This window comes from Chrysochloris asiatica, unplaced genomic scaffold (genome assembly GCF_000296735.1).
Source record: "Chrysochloris asiatica unplaced genomic scaffold, ChrAsi1.0 scaffold00003, whole genome shotgun sequence".
Taxonomy (NCBI): domain Eukaryota; kingdom Metazoa; phylum Chordata; class Mammalia; order Afrosoricida; family Chrysochloridae; genus Chrysochloris; species Chrysochloris asiatica.
The window spans coordinates 18,958,130-18,975,820 of NW_006408521.1; the positions used below are offsets into that span (position 1 = coordinate 18,958,130).

At 41.8% G+C, this 17,691-nt stretch overlaps 1 protein-coding gene across 2 annotated transcripts in view; it reads right to left on the reverse strand.

Moving 5' to 3' along the window:
* The window catches only part of MYOF (myoferlin), a 188,516-nt gene that overhangs the window by 57,605 nt on the left and 113,220 nt on the right, over nucleotides 1-17,691 (reverse strand). For both annotated transcript variants that reach the window (XM_006831148.1, XM_006831147.1), the window contains 6 exons: nucleotides 15,154-15,317; nucleotides 12,324-12,438; nucleotides 9,235-9,340; nucleotides 7,575-7,720; nucleotides 1,507-1,680; nucleotides 547-655 (listed from right to left, as the gene is read on the reverse strand). In XM_006831148.1, coding sequence (XP_006831211.1) covers nucleotides 547-655; nucleotides 1,507-1,680; nucleotides 7,575-7,720; nucleotides 9,235-9,340; nucleotides 12,324-12,438; nucleotides 15,154-15,317 — 814 coding nt within the window. The remainder of the gene's footprint in view (nucleotides 1-546; nucleotides 656-1,506; nucleotides 1,681-7,574; nucleotides 7,721-9,234; nucleotides 9,341-12,323; nucleotides 12,439-15,153; nucleotides 15,318-17,691) is intronic.

The following is a 17,691-nucleotide window of genomic DNA, read 5'->3' on the forward strand; positions in this document are numbered from 1 at the left end:
AAGACTGTTAATCTTTATAGAGCAGACAGCCTCATCTTTCTCCTATGGAGTGACTGGTGGGTTAGAACTGCCAACCTTGGAATTAGTAGTCCAACACTTCACCCATTGCCCACCAAGACTCTGGGGATAATAGCATCCATTTTATAGGGTTGTTGTGAGGGTCAAACATATTATATGTACAGTGTCCGACACACACTTTATACAGATGTTTACTATTACTATTCAGAGGTTTGCTTCATTCTAAAATTGCTAATGGTTATCATTGCATCCAGCCTTTATTGAACTTTTTGAGCCTTTTTTCCTAATTAAAATAATAGATCTAGGGGTTTAATGGAATATAATAAGTACATATTTGACAGACTATACTAGAATCAATGCTATGACCACCCTCCATGCCAAACAGGAATTTAAAAACTATTTTACAAAATCCTTTTCACCAATGATTAAACAAAAGCCACGTTCAGATGAAGAGATTCTTACCATACCTGAGTTTTCTTGAAATAAATTCTAGAAGTGAAACTCACAAATAAGTGCTGTAAAACTCACTGTCAAAATTACAGGAAACAATGGGCGTGTTAGCTCCGAACACAGTGGTGGCGCTGTGCTTCTGTTTCTCTGTGCTCTTTTCATCTCCATCCTCGGTAGTGTCTGTGCCCTATGGGAAGAGAAAAGATCAGTTAGCAGTACCCAAGCACAAACAAAGAGGCAAGAATCGTAAATAAATGGAATGGCGGTTTATAAAATAGCATTTTTCATCCAATCACCCCATTTGAAAAGCTGAATAAAGTCCAGGACAATAGTGACTTCCCTAAGACCACACAGCTTGAAAGTGACAAAGGAGGAAGTCAAAGCCAGGTCTTCTACCTCAGGTCCATGTTTACAAATCCTGTTGCAGAAAGAAAAAGAAAAGGAAAAATGTAAAGGATAAATAGGATGATTAAAAGGATGGGGAAGAGGAAGAGAAAGAGAAGTGGGAAAAGAACACAAAGGGATTAGCGTCTAGATATACAAACATAGACTGAAATTGGTTCTTGACCACCATATTGTTTGAGATCTACCACCACCATCTTCTTGTTTATTCCTTCCTCTTTCCTGTTTCTGTATACACTGCCCTCTAATTTTTCAAACTATCCTTCTGTGTACCCTCATATTTGTTTATGTAATTTTCTTGGTTTGTTGAACAGCTATGGTTTCAAAGGAATGAGCCAAGGAACTCATACTGGATCTTACCTGAAAACAAGAGTTCTGGAACAGATATATTTGGAAAATGCTGTGTGAAACAATATTAAAAACGTGCTTTTGCAAAAGAGCTGAGAATTTTCCACATGCTCATGGCTTGTGAATTTTAGAAGAATTATTGAGCACCTAAAATGTGTAGCTTTGCCCAACTTATTTGGAGTTGTGCAGTATTGGCATTATAGGGAACTCTGTAGAGTGGATAGCATTAAATCTCGTATATTTTTTACTACACCATCATAATTTGGGCTTTGAATACTTATTACTTACAAGGGCACCTTCAAGTCTAAAGATGGCAGCTGACCCATGTGTTTCTGAAGGAGCCATTTTTCTCCTCCAACGTCTGCGGCGAAAGGTATCTGAACTCCGTTGTTTCCAGTGAAATTTCCAGCCAATTAAAGAAGCATATTCCCAGCCCTCCCGGTCTTCAAATTCTTCCATGGCCTGAAAAAGAAGGGGTTAACCTTTCAGTGATAATAGTATTTCTTATATTGCTAAAGCAGATCATTTGGTCAATCAACAACTATTTATGTTGAAAATCTACTCCATGCCTGACACTGTGCTAGGAGCCAGGGATATTACAAAGAACTGTAAAGGCAAGACTCTGCTCTGACAAAGCCAATTGACTGTGGGGAATACAGAGAGACCTGTAGGCAATTACAGTGCAATAGTTGTGTGCCACGGTGGTAACATGGTCCGAGAGAAGCACCTAAGTCAGACTTCAGGTGGGATGAGGCAAATGGATTCTTTCTCAAATTGCTTTATCAGTTCATAAACTCAAAAGAACAGTGCTCTTGTGATATAATTTGACAAACATTGTCATCTCTTTATTTCATATATAGACAAAAAAACTATCCTCCCACCATAAGTTAAAATCTTTTACCTAACCTAATAGATGCCTTCTGCTGTGCATAAGGTCACTATGAGTCGGTACCGGCTCGATGGCCCCTAACAACAACAACAACAACAATTACAAGATAAATAAGAGTATATTGTTGCTGTTGTTGTTGGGTGCCATCGAGTCGGCTCTAACTCATAGCAACCCTAAACCAACAGAAGGAGACACCGGTAGCAGAGTGAAATCCTTCCAGCACTCCAACGGTCTTATTTGTATTCCAGCAATTCCTGTTAGTCTTGCTGTTGTCTATACCTTCAATGCAGCTTGGACTTCTTCCTTCATACGATCTGTTGACCAATTCTTTTTGGTACAGTGACTCTATGTATTCTGTCCATCTTATTTTGATGTTTCCTGCATTGTCCAATATTTTGCCCAAACCCCTCAATGTTGCAGTTTGAGGCTTAAATTGTTTTCTTCAGTTCTTTCAGCTTGAGAAATGCTCATTGTGTTCTTCCCTTTTGGTTTTCTAACTCCATGTTTTTGCATATTTTGCTATAATATTTTTCTTTGTATATTATTTAACAAAAATGTTTGTAATAACTAGAGTGTAGCATTTTTCAAGGATTCCTCGTGGTACAATGTTTAAATACTTGTCTGCTAACTGAAAAGTTGGTGGTTTGAATCCACCTAGTAGCTCCATGAGAGAAATACCTGGCAGTCTGCTTCTGTAATGATTGTTGTTGTTGTTGTTAAGTACTGTGGAGTCGGTTCTGACTCATAGTGACCCTGCACAGGGTTTCTGAGGCTGTAAATCTTTACAGGACCAGAAAGCCTCATCTTTCTCCCGGGGAACCGCTGGTAGTTTTGAACTGCTGACCTTGAGGTTGGCAGCCCACTCGTAACCACTAATTCTATGGTGGGCAGTTCTACTTTTTGACACAGGGTTGCTATGAGTTGGAATCAGCTTGACAGCTAAACAACAACATATGGTTTTTCTGCTTTAACGTTAGTCTTATATGTAAATGAACTCAATTTTCAATGTCTTATTCATTACATTCAACAAATATGCTATCCCACTATGTGACCAGGACTGAGAGTGAAGTGATGAAAAAGACACATAGTGTCTTTGCCTTCATGGAGCTGACAGTTTAGTGATGGACATTTTATTTAAATATTTGGTAAGTGTGACTCGATTCAGCAAATGGAAAATTATACTGAAGAAACTCTATGATCTCAGAAATAGGAGATCCAACTAGGTTACCATCATTATTGTAGTGGGGTGGTATTTCCACTTTGAATCCAGGTTAAATACAATCTTGTAACTGCCCAAAGAGTAGTATTATATGCTGTTTTTGTCAGATGCCATTGAGTTAGTTCCAACTCATAGTGACCCAATACACAGCAGAACAAAACACTACCCAGTCCTGCACCAACCTAACAACCACTGTTACACTTAAGCCCACTGCTGCTGCCACTGTGCCAATCCATCTCGTTGGGGGGTCTTCCTCTTTGTCTCTGACTCTTCACTTTAGCAAGCATGACATACTTTTTCAGAGACTGGTCCCTCCTGATATTATGTTCAAAGTATGAGAGATGAAATCTCCCCATCCTGGCTTCTAAGGAGCATTTTGCCTGAACTTCTTCCACAGATTTGTTTGTTCTTCTGGAAGCCCATGGCACGTTTAATATTCTTCTCCAATACCATAACTCAAATTCACCAATTCTTCTTTGGTCTTCTTTATTCATTGTCCAACGTTCACATGCATATGAGGCTATTGAAAATACTATGACTTGGCATCAGGTACACCTTAGTCCTTAAACTGGTATATTTGCTCTTGAACACTTTAAAGAAGTCTTATGCAGCAGGTTTGCCTAAGTCGTTTGATTTCCTGACTGCTGCTTGCATGAGTGTTGATAATGGAGCCAAGCAAAATGAAGTCTTTGACAACTTTAACCTTTTCTCCATTTATCATGATGTTATTTATTGTTTCAGTGGTGAGGATTTTTGTTTTCTTTACATTGAGGTGCAACCCATACTGAAGGTCTATGATCTTCTTCAATACATATTTTAAGTCATCTTGGCTTTTAGCGAGCAATGTTGTATCATCTGTATTATCACAGATTGTTAATAAGTCCTCCTACAATCCAAATGCCATGTTCTTCATCAAATAATCCAGCTTCTTGGATTATGTGCTCAGCATACAGATTGAGTTAGTATGATGAAAGAATACAACCCTGGCACACACCTATTCTGACTTTAAACCATTCAGTGATCCCTTGTTCTGTTTGAACCACTGCCTCTTGCTCTATGTATAGGTTCCTCACGAGCACAATGAATTGTCCTCCAATACCCATTCTCCGCAACGTTGTCCATAGCTTGTCATGATCCACCTAGCCGAAAGCATCTGCATAGCTAATAAAGCACAGGTAAACATCTTTCTGGTATTTTTTGCTTTCAGCCAAGATTCATCTGACATCTGCAGTGATATCCCTCATTCCACATCCTCGTCTGAACCTGGCTTGAACCTCTGGCAGATGCATGTCAATGTACTATTGCAGTAAAGTTTTAATTATCTTTAGAAAAATTTTATTTGCATGTGATATTAATGATACTATCTGATAATATCTGCATTCCATTGGGTCACCTTGCTTTGGAATGGACACCACATATGGGTCTCTTCCAATCAGTTGGCCAGGTAGCTATCTTCCAATTCCTTGACATAGATGAAAGAGTGCCTCCAGCACTGCCTCAGTTTGTTGAAAGATTTCAATTTGTATTCCATCAATTCCCGGAGCCTTGTTCTTTGCTAGTGTCTTCAGTGCACCTTGAACTTCTTCCTTCCATTGGTTGTTGATCATACGCTACCTCTTGAAATGGTTGTGAGCATCGTCCATTCCTTTTTGGTACAGTGATTCTATGTATTCCTTCCATCTTCTTTTGATGTTTTCGACTTGAATTTTTTTTCGAGGCTTGAATTTTTTTCTTCAGTTCTTTTAGCTTGAGAAATGCTGAGCATGTTCCTCCCTTTTGGTTTTCGAACTCCACATCTTTGCACATTAGTAGTGTTAATGCTGTTAATTGTTAAGTGCCGCCAAGTCATTTCTGACTCATACAGACCCTGTATAGGGTTTCCAGGGAGTGGCTAGTGAGTTGGAACTGTAAATCTTGCGGTTCAAACCAATCTTTTGGTCCAGTGCTTATTCTATTGCACCACATCAGGACTCCAGTAGTGGCATTGAATGATTTCATGGAGTCAAGAATGAGACAGGTTAGGAACCATGACCAAAGTCTCAAAAATACTTGTTGGTAGAACTGGGCCCAGCCCCAGATTTGACTGGTGGCTCAGTGTTCTCACCTCACTTGATGTTCTCAAGTAGAAGGAGTCAAGTATTTCTAGACACTTCTTACCCCATCAGGTTAAGGATAATTCAATAACAAAGACAAATATGTTCATCAGCTCTTTCATTCTGTGACATTACTTATTGGGAGCAAGTCCCTGTGCTAGCAATGAGTATACAAAGATGACTATGGCTCCATCTTTGCTCCTAAGAAGCTCACGGTCTAATAAAAATAAAAAGCGGCACAGCATCCACTCCTGGAGTGGTGCTGTAAGATAACACTGGGCTGTTAACCGTTAGGTCGTTCAAAGCCACCAGTCGCTCCTCAGAAACCCTGTATAGGGCCACATGGGTTGGAACCAATTTGGTGGCACTCGACAATAACAGCATAGCACCCACATGAGCCAGGAACTATAAGGAGTGGGAAAAGTTCCTGTCTTGAAATTAACCTAGCCTGGGTTCAAATACTGGCTCTGTTACTTAATAGATATCTGGCCTAGAACAAGTTTATTTAACCCCTATGAGCATTATCCTTGCATTTTATCCCGATTCCCCATTTTGCTGTTGTTGTTGTTGTTAGGTGCCATTGAGTTGGTACTAACTCATAGCGACCCTATGCACAACAGAACAAAACACTACCCAGTCCTGGGCCAACCTCACAATCACTGCTACATTTGAGCCCATTGATGCTGCCACTGTGCCAATCCATATTGCTGGGGGTCTTCCTCATTTTCTCTGACCTTCCACTTTACCAAACATGATATCCTTCTCTAGTGACTGGTCTCTCCTAACACTATGTCTGAAGTTTGAGAGGAGAAGTCTGGCCATCCTGGCTTCCAAGGAGCACTGTGTCTGTATTTCTTCCAGCACAGATTTATTTGTTCATTTGGCAATCCATAGTACTTTCAATATTCTCCTCCAACACCATATTTCAAATGCATCAATGCTTCTATGGTCTTCCTTACTCACTATCCAACTTTCACATGCACATGAGGTGATTGAAAATACCATGGCTTGGGTCAGGCACACCTTAGTCCTCAAGCTGACATCTTTGCTCTTCAACACTTTAAAAAGGTCTTGTGCAGCAGATTTGCCTAATGCAATACATTTGATTTCTTGACTGCTGTTTCCGTGAGTGTTGACGGTTAATCTAAGCAAAATGACTCTTTGACAGCTTCAATCTTTTCTCCATTGATAAGGATGTTGTTTATTGGTCCAGTGGTGAGGATTTTTGTTTTCTTTATATTGAGATGCAATCCATATGAAAGACTGTGGTCATTGATCATCATTCCCCGTTTTAAATGATGCATATTCAGTACTTGGCATTATTTGAGACGGCACTCAAAACATGCAGCCTATTATTGTTAAGAGTGTCATTGTTTCACTTAATTTATTCCATTTAAACCTTAGATACTCTGATTAGATGCATGACATTATATCCATTTTGCAGATGAGAAAGTAAGTGAAGGCAGGATTTGAATCCTTACGTATGTTATTCTGAGTCCTGAACTATTACTATTACGGATAGATGACCCAGTAAGCAAGGTAAGCATGAGCTTGCTTGTTGTACTTCCTTACTAATTTGACTACTCTGTCCTTGTCAGGGGTTGTACCTTGAAAAGAGGCTTTGATTCTGTAGGAAGGTGTTGTGGGGCTGGGAGACAGAGAAATGCCAGCTAGGCCTAGAAGCAGAATCTTTGGTTTGGTGAGAAAATGTGAAATTGTTCACTAAAGATTTGTAAGTAGGCCCAAATAAGCCCATGCTTACTGGGCAACTAGGTAATTCCAACTCTAGCTGCCAATACTATATTATGCTGACAAAATAGCATCTGTTTCTACTATTACCCTTACAGAAGCTCTCAACACTGAGTCTCAACATCAGAATTACCTGGGGAACTTGGTGACACTCAGATGGCTGGGTGCCACACACCCCCACCCCACCCCCGCCAGAGTTTCCAAATCAGTAGGTTTGGGGTGAGGCATTTCTAACAAATTTCCAGGTGATGCAGTTGCTGCTGCTGAGGAGAACTTGTTTAGAGAACCTTTGAGCCAAAGATTAGGTCCTGGATTTACAAATGATTTCTGTCTAAGTAGCCTACCTAAGTGTATAGTCTGGAGGACAAAGCCGCTTAGCCCAGTTCCTTCCCACTGCTCCTCTTACCCTTGCAGTACTCGAAGCATTTTGTGTTAAATCTTTCTTGCGTTTTCGGATCAGCCTCCGCCGTCTATGAGTGTGATACATTTTCTCTGCTGCAACCCAGGATTTGGGTTTATTATCAGGAGGAATGGTAATTCCATACTCCCAGCCTGGAACACAGTTTGTGAATCGTTATCAAAATGAGATACATTTGCCAGATCGGAAAAATCAACTTACATTCAGTCATTCTCTCGGCCCCCACACGTTGTCCACAGTCATGACTGAATGCTGTGACTGTTTTCATTCTGACTTGTAATTCAGACAAAACCCTTACTTGGCTCCCTCCTAAAAAAAATCTTCCTTTATGGCCATGGGGTTCTCCTCCACTTTTATTTTATTCATGAAAATTGAGTGACTCCATGAATAAAGCAATGCCTACGTGCTCGGTTGCTAACTGAAAGGCTGGCAGTTTGAATGTACTCCTCCAGAGAAAGACCTGGAGATCTTCTCCCAGAACGATGACATCCTAGACAGATCTGTGGGGCAGTTCCATTCTGTCATATGCAGTCACTAGGAGTTGAAAATCAATTTGCTGGTACCTAGCAACAAACAATTCCAAATGTTGCTATTCACTTAACTTTAAATTGCTGCTCATAAAAAAAGGTAAATGCCACAAACAGAAACCGTTCAATAATCTGCATGATTGCTAAATAAGATGGTTTTTAAGGCATTTTGCATTCCTTTCTGAGAGAAGGGCACTGGAGTATAGTGTTTCTAGGAAAGGTACAGGGTGTGATTGTTGTTGTTAAGTGCCATCGAGTTAGTTCTGACTCATAACGACCCTGTATTGCATTTCCCAGAAGCAGCTGGTGGATTTGAATTGTCAACCTTGTGGTTCAAAGTCCAATGCTGGTCCTACTGTGACACACTGTCAGAGTGTGGTTGGAATGGAGAACATCCAAACACCAGCTTTTCTAGGTTCTCATCCTGGATCCCTTGCACCCAGAACAGCCACCTGACTGCCTACTGGTGTTGTAAGCTCATAGAGCCCCTGGACAACAAAGTCAAGCCATCCCATACAGTTTTCTAGGCTGTAATCTTTATGGAAGGAGCCCTGATGGTGTGGTGGTCAAATGCTTGGCTGTTAACCAAAAGGCTGCCAGATCAAACTCACCAGCTGCTCAGTAGGAGAAATATTTGGAAAGACCCTGGGGCAGTCTTCCTCTGTCCTCTAGATTGGGTGCTGGAGGATAAGCACTGGACTGCAAATTGCAAGGTCATTTAGGATCACTCTGAGCTGGAGCTGACTTGATGGTACTTGACAACAGCAATGGGTCTCTATGAGTCAGAATTGACTGAATGGCAATGGATACCCGTTATAAGAACAGACCACTTGTGGGTTCCAAATATTGACCTTTGTTGACTTTTCAGTTAGCAGCTGACCACTTAACCATCTCACCCCAGTGCTCCCTCACTTGGCCTCCATATTTTCCACTCTCAATAGCTTCCTCTCTCAGTCACCTGTCCAAGCACAAGTCCCTCAGAGTGTCCATCTGAGTAGTCACAGGTAGCGCCATAAGACTTGACTGACGTAGACCAACAGGGGTAAGACCCCTCAGGCTCAAGGAAACCTTGGCTAACCAAGGTCTTGCTGCAGAACCTCTACTCAAACAACAGATGTTACCTTTTTCGTCCACGGCTCGATTGATGTCATACACCCATGCATCATCTTCCCATTCCCAACCCGGGGGGCAAGTCAACTCGCTGGGTGACGCTGCTTTATCGCCATTCTTTAAGAAAAAGGAGAAGAAAATTTAAAGGTGAGGTATGTTCTTTACACTTAACTGTAGTGCCTGATGTGGTACTGTGGGTTAATGCATCAGACTGCAAAGTCGTTTGAACTGCAAGGTTGGTGGTTCAAGCTCCCCAGCTGCTCCTCGGAAACCCTATACAGGGTCACTATGGGTCAGAATTGGCTCGACGGCACTTAACAAAAACAACAATAATGGTATCTGAATGTTTACTCAGCTATCATCTTAGAGGTCAGTTTTACTCACAGAAATCCCTAACCTTTAGTTACACATACTTGCTATATAAAAATTCGTTTTTACATTACCTTATAGGAGCTCTGGTAGCGTAGTGGTTACGAATCAGGCTGCGAACCTTAAGGTCAGCGGTTCGAAACTACCAGCCGCTCCGCGGGAGAAAGATGAGGCTTTCTACTCCCATAAGGATTTACACCCTCGGAAACCCTATACAGGGTCACTATGGGTCGGAAACAACTCGCCGGCACTTAACAACAACAACAACAATATACTTCTACTATTAGGGAGTCATATTTGTTGAACCAAATGAAATTGCTGTTTTTGTAGGTCAAAATGGTCAAATACCAGTAATTTTATATGCTTCAAGTTAATACTATGAAATAGTTCGATTATGTTTATGAGAGGTTACTTGGGAAAGAACCATCAAAAAATGGATGAAACTTGAACACCACATGTTTTTAAGTACTGGAGAATGCTACTGGAGGTTCACGGTGTTAATCATACCAGATCAAGCCGAGTTTACGTGAAATAAACCCTATGTGAAAACTATGAGGTGTCAAGGACTTGATCAAAAAGTTCACAGTAAAGGAAATAAATTGGACTGTGTTCCATCGAAAGATGTTGAAGGACCCCTAGTGGCACAGTAGCCTAAACATTGGGCTGCAAACCACAAGGTCAGCAGTTCAAACTCACCAGTCACTCCAAGGAAAAATGATGAGGCTGCCTGGTCCCATAAAAGATTGACAGTCTTGGAAACTCTAAGGAATAGTTTGACTCTGCCCTATATAAGGAGCTCTGGTAGCGTAGTGGTTACAAATCGGGCTGCTAATCTCACGGTCAGCAGTTCGAAACGACCAGCTGTTCCGCGGGAGAAAGATTAGGTATTCTGCTCCAGTAAAGATTTACAGTCTCAGAAACCCTGTACAGGGTCACTGTGAGTCGGAACCAACTCCATGGCACATAACAGCAACATATAGGGTTGTGGAGATCTGATGTGGCGCTGTGGGTTAATGCCCGCAAAGTCAGTTGAAATTGTAAGATTGACGATTCAAGCTCACCAGTCACTACTCAGAAACCCTACCAAGGGTCACTATGAGTCAGAACTGACTCAACGGCACTTAACAACAATATAGGGTTGTGGACTCCTGGTATGCCACTGTAGGATCAGCACTGGACTGCGAGTCACAAGGTTAGCAGTTCAAACCACCAGCTGCTCCTCAGAAACCCTATAAGCGGTTCAAGCTCACCAGCTACTCCTCGGAAACCCTATACAGGGTCGCTATGGGTCGGACCCGACTCGACGGCACATAACAACAACAACAACAGCAACATATAGGGTTGTAGTGTTGTAGGATAAGCACTAGACTCCTGATGTGGTGCTGTAGGATCAGCACTGGACTTCGAACCACCAGGTCAGCGTTTCAAACCCAGCAGCTGCTCCTTGGAAACCCTATACAAGGTTGTTATGAGTCAGAACCGTCTCGACAGCACTTACCAACAACATCAACAAAGGATAAGCACTGGACTGCTAAACACAAAGTCGGTGGTTCAAACCTACCATCCTCTCCTGGGAAACCCTAGACAGGATCGCCATGAGTCAGAACCAACTTGATGACATTTAACAAGATACAGGGTTGCTATGCGTTGGACCCTTAAGGTCAGCAGTTTGAAACTACCAGCTGCTCCGTGGGAGAAAGATGAGGCTTTCTACTCCCGTAAAGATTTACACCCTCGGAAACCCTGCACAGGGTCGCTATGGGTCGGAACCGACTCGACGGCACTTAACAACACTACGTTGGACCAGACTTGATGGCAGTGGATTTGGTGGGTTTAGAAGATGCTGAAGTCTAACGCCTGTGTACCTGTGACTGAGACCGTGTTGGGGACAGAGGGTTTCTTTTGTTGTGTTAAAGAAGCCAAACCAGAGTAGCGTGGGTCCTCAACCTTCTGAGTGGTCTCTCATCAAAGTCACACACACACAGAGAAGACAGATGTCCACTGAAGATCTATATAAAAACAGCCACACAAGGATACACCTTCTCCATGGATTGACACCGTGATAAATTGGGATGGTGAGTGCTTAGGCCAACAGCCTTCTCATAAATTATGCCAAGCTAACTGAGTTTATATATAAATATATATAAAATATGAGCATTTAATTTGTTACAAATTTTAAAACTACTTAAATAAGAAATATGTATTGCTTCTAATATGACTTCTAAAATGTTACCATTTACTAGCATCTAATTAAGTAAGTCTTTATATGGTGCTGTAGTATCAGCACTGGACTCCTAACCACAAGGTCGGCAGTTCAAATCCACCAGCTGCTGCTTGGAAACCCTATACATGTTCACTATGCATTGGAACCGACTTGATGGCACTTAACAACAATAACTCAATAAGTCCAATTTATTTTCTATAGGATATAATTATAGTTGCACTTGTGTGGTTTAAGGTATAAACATGAGACTATTAGAATATGTTGTTGTTTTTGGTAAGTGCCATCAAATTGGTTCTGACACATAGCGACCCTGTATAGGGTTTCCAAGGAGTGGTTGGTGGGTTTGAACATCTGATCTTGTGGTCCAAACTGACCTTGCAGTCCAGCTCATTATTCTGCAGTGCCACACCAGGAAGGTATAGCCAAGCTCTTGGCTGGTGAACTACTGGCAGGTCCTTGTCTCCTGGTGACAACATGTACCTATTTTCTCGAGAGCAGACCACTCACCGCATCAGTGTAGGTGTCCTCGGCCGGCTTCCATTCTCCTCCTGGGTAGCGACTCTCATTCTGGTACACTTCATCCGTGAACTCTGTGTGACCAGCATCCGCCTCGGTCAGCAAGCTGCGGGCAAGAGCTCAAGTTACCAAGGAGAAATGGTAACTGACAACCCCAGCTATTTTCAATGGCTGGGAAACATCTACACCCTGGGAGTGGTACAGTTCCCTCCTCACTTTACCCCTTTTTGGTTCTCAACTCCAAACTTCTCTTTGTACTAATAGATTTTGACATTCCTTTGAAGAAAAGGTCTGCTGGAACAATGAGACCTAAATTATAGAGAACTCTTCAAATTAGCAAGGTGGCTCCTTCTCAGTAATTAGGGTGGGGACTGAGAAAATAGTGCTGTGGGCAGCTTCTTATGTGGACCATAGGGATTATGTTCCATATTTCTGTTTCAGTTCAGAGCTGATCCATTATTCCTCAGTAAAAATCCTGGCTAACAGTTCAAAAGAACAGGGAATTGTCCCCCTTAGTGCCCCTTTTTTAAAAAATGGATGGGAGACAGTCTCATGATGCCGAATGTGGAAATTTTTACTCAGGACTTGCTTTGTCTACATAACACAACCTGAAAGGAGGAGTTTATATTTTCTGGATAGTTTCTAGGTAGACAGCCAAACCAGGTCATTTAGGACTCCAATTCCATTTGAGTCCTTGAGAAATCCATACTGACACTCTGCCATGCCAATTTCCTCTTGCTTTTGTAACTATTTTGACAACGCATAGAGAAAAATACAGAGATTTCAACTTTGACTTAAGTCTTCTTCCAGGTAGCCACTCAGGTAGGTTCTTTCTTCCTTTACTATCTCCGCATCTTTTCCCTACTGTCTCCTCCCCTAGAATCAAGCACGGGGAAAGAGTCAGAAAACAAATATTTCCAACCATTTGCATAAATTGGACTCGTCCCTCACTGCTCTGAGCTCCAAACCAGGATAATAGAAGTGGTGGATGCCACCTTTAGTGCCCATCCAGCCCTGACATTCTTTAATTTCTGCTTTTCCAATCACTGTTCCCCCCTACCCTGCCCCTGCCCTCACTTTCTTTCTCTGTCCAATTCAAATCCCTTCTCATCCATCCCCTGACTCATCTAATGTAAGTCCTTCTGGCTTAAAAGAAATTATGCGCCAACTGTTATGTTTCAACAAACTCAGCACCCTCACTTCTCTCCCTGTCTAGTGCCTATGTGGTTACAGGAAACAAACATTGACAAAGGACCACACTTTAGTTTGTGACATGAAGAAATATACTTATTTTCTTCAAACTCTAGTATGCTGAGTTGGAGAAAAGAAGGAGTTCTTTGATTCTAACGTTGTTTGCAACACTTGTTATTGTTAAGTGCCCTTGAATCAGTTCTGACTCATAGCAACCCTGTACAGGGTTTCTGAGGAGCGACTGGTGGGTTTGAACCGCTGACCTTGTGGCTCAAATTGGCCTTGCAGTCCAGTGCCACATCAGAACTTAGAAACACTTACAGCACTAGGCTTCGATTTCCCCCAGACTCCAGAGGAAACATGTTTGCTGTTTAATTCTTTAAAAGGTTTAAATAACTTTATTAAAATACAATGCATATTATACAACTCACCCAGTTAAAGTATACCCTCTACTCTTTATTGCAGGCATTCCAGCATAACACTTTAAAAGTGATGGATTGGGAACCCAACCCAGACTTGGGCTTTAGTCCCAGCTTTAGCATTTACAGGGAGTCCTGATGTGGTGCTGCGAGTTAATGCGCTGGACCACAAGGCCAGTTTGAACCACAAGGTTGATGGTTCAAACCCACCCGCCACTTCTTAGAAACCCTATACAGGGTTGCTATGGGTCAGAACTGACTTGACAGCACTTAACAACAACAATACCATTTAGAATCCTGGTATGGTAGGACAAGCACTGGACTGCTAACCACAAGATCAGCCGTTCAAACCCACTGACTTCTCCTTGGAAATCCTATACAGGGTCACTATGAATAAAAACTGACTTGATGGCACTTACTGCAATAGCATACCATATAGATTGCATGCCATTGAAGAAGCTACTTAATCTCTGTAGGTCTCAGTTCCCTCTTGTATAGAGAGAATACAATGACCTGTTAGGAGATAATTCTCCACGATTCTCTGGCATTTCTGTACATCCTGCAACAGAGACACGGACTGCCTTTTATTGAGTATCTTTTCAAGCATGTTTTATAAGACACATCTTTGGAAGACAGAGTGTCTCCAGAGCAAAGGGCCAGCATGCTACTGCCCATTGTGAAAATTTTGGATTCCTTAAGCTTAAGGTTCCTCTCCTGTACTGAAACCCTCTGCATGTGCAGATGTCAGTTGATTGTCTTCTCATCACCCTGTGGGAAGTGGGGTTCAAGGAACTGGGACAAATTGTTGTGGGAGGTAAAGTCTTTTGTCTCTGACCTCAGAGTCTAATGTCTTCCTCTATCATACATGAAAAAATGGCAGGCTACTTGGTTAACTTGCAAGTAGAACAAAATTTCAGACCCTCACAATTCTTGCCATATTTCTTATAGGGCTTTTGTCAAGATTAAATAAGACAGTGCAGGTGCTCAGCACACTGTCTGGTACATTCGCACATAATAAGTTCTCAATAAATGTCAGCTACAAGGTGGTTTTTGTATGTATGTTTGTCTCATTACAGGACACTCTCAATTTCCTGTGAATTTCTAAGGACTTATTCCTGCTCAGTGAGTGTTGTTTAAATATTGTAAACCATTTAGCAACTTCTAGAGTAAAATTTCATTGCTCCTTTTATCTTACAAAATGGAAAGCTTACCTTCTTTCTGGATCAATTATCCAGTCTCCTTCCCATTCCCAGCCTTTTGGAGGCAAGAAGAATTCCCTCTTAAGCTTTATTTTTCCTGTGACATCAGAAAATTTGTGACGACCCACTAATCCAGAAGTGCCCCATTTTCCAAACATGAAAGCTTGATTTTCATACTTTAAGAAAATAAATGCAATGGGAGAAATACCATTAGAGAGCAATAAATGAAGCCAGTTCATGGATTTTTAAGGTCATATAAGACAGACCTGATAATCATAGAAAATAAAAAAGATTTATACTCAGACCACATAAAAATTATACAACTTTGCATACAGCATCCACTCTTTCCCAAGTCTCAGTGTTCCTATCTGTAAACTGGGGATGATACCACCCACTGTTGTTTTGAAACTCAAATACACAAATTATTGTGAAAGGGCTTGGTAAACATGGTATATCATGATAGTTGTTTCTATTATTCTTTTTAATGGCTCCAAATCGTTCTCCAGATACAACCTTTCAAAAGTCTCCAAAAGTGCCGGCTTCTAAAAGTTTATTTATAAGTCTACTGCTTAGAACCCTACACTGTAGTTGATTTCCCAAGGAGTCCACAAATAACCCCTCTAAACATGCAGGTCCTTTAGCTGCAAGACTTTATGAACCTGAAGAATCCTGAGCCTCAATTCCTTTTGGGGATGATAAGTAGACCAAAACCTTTTGGAAGCAGCTTTCATGACAATGACAGACTTTGGTCCATAAGGCCTTCATTTCTAAGTTAAAATTTATAAATCTAGGATGGAGCTCTAGTAGCATAGTGGTTACGAATTGTGAACCGTAAGGTCAGTGGTTCGAAACTACCAGCCGCTCCACAGGAGAAAGATGAGGCTTTCTACTCCCGTAAAGATTTACACCCTCGGAAACCCTGTACAGGGTCGCTATGGGTCGGAACCGACTCAACAGCACTAACAACAACAGGATGATTCATTATGGAACCATCAAAAGAGCTGAGATTGGCCAGGGAGTTTGTATCTTTATTTGGGCCTAAGCTGGAATTTGCACTTATCTGTTGATAAACCCAGCCATCCAAAGGGTTGAGATTTCTCAAACAGTGTGTGGCACTGGACTGCAAGGTCAGTTTGAACTGGTTCAGCTCATCGGAAACCCTATGCAGGGTCGCTGTGAGTCACAACCAACTCCACAACATTCACAACAACTAGTACTTAAGGACTCTTGGTGTGGCACTGTAGGATAAGCACTGGACTGCAAACCACAAGATCGGCGGTTCAAACCCACCAGCCACTCATCAGAAACAACAACAAAGCGTGCCCTGATGTCCCTACTCCACACTATTTGACTGGCTGATCATCAAAATCCAAGACCCTTCAGGACCTCCCCAGGGACCCCCATCACAGCCTCTTTATTTCCATTAGCACTTTCCAGCCTTCACTGTAATAAGTGATGTGTTTGTATGTGTTTCCTATGTGTTCCACTGTCTCTCAGAATGTGGCCCACTAATCTGGGAGTCTGCGTGTTTAGCAAGGGACCAATTGTACAATCACTGCCATAGTTTATGCAATCATGAGAATGGAACCATAGCTTTTTCATCTTCTTCAACACCTGGTTCAGTGCCTGGCATAAAGCCACCACTTCATAAAAGCTTGGATGGATGGATGGATGGATGGATGGATGGATGGATGGATAGATGGATGGATGGGCAAATGGATGAATAGGTGAGCACATGGATAGATGGATGATGGATAAGTGGGTGAATAAGTGGGTGAGTAGATGGATAAATTGTATCATCAATTATTTATTTTTTCATTCAACAAATATTTATCGGGACATACTATGTGGCATCACCATTCATATGTCAGTTTGTCATACTGTGGTGGCTTGTGAGTTGCTGTGATTCTGAAAGCTATGCCACCGGTATTTTAAGTACCAGCAGAGTCACCCATGGTGGACAGGTTTCAGATAAGCTTCCAGAAGAAGACAAAGAAGGAGTGACAAACTACTTCCGAATATTTACTCACTGAAAACCTTATGAATAGCAGAGAAACACTGTCAGATACAGTGCTGGAAAATGAGCCCCTCAGGTTGGAAGGCACTCAAAATGAGACTGGGGAAGAGCTGCCTCCTCAAAGTACAGTTGACCATGATGATGCGAATGGAGTAAAGCCCATGGGACCTTCATTTGCTGATGGGGCACAACTCAAAATGAAGAGAAATAGCTGTAAACATCCATTCAAAATCGGAACATGGAAGGGACGAAGAATGAATCTGGTTAAATTGGAAGTTGTCAAAAATGAAATGGAGGAGGAACAAACAAGATGGCGGATCGGGTGGATGTATAGCAGAGAGCTCCGCCAACAACAACACAGAATACCCGTCCAAGCAGGCTCAGAGGATGGTCCCAGAACTCTGAACCACATATAAAGGAATACTTAGACGGTTGGAAGGCTCAAAGCTGGGGGAATTTGTGGCAGAAGCAAGAAATCTATTGCTTTCTAGTCCGGGACACTTGGCTGCTCCAGAAGCCGCCATCTTGGGTGA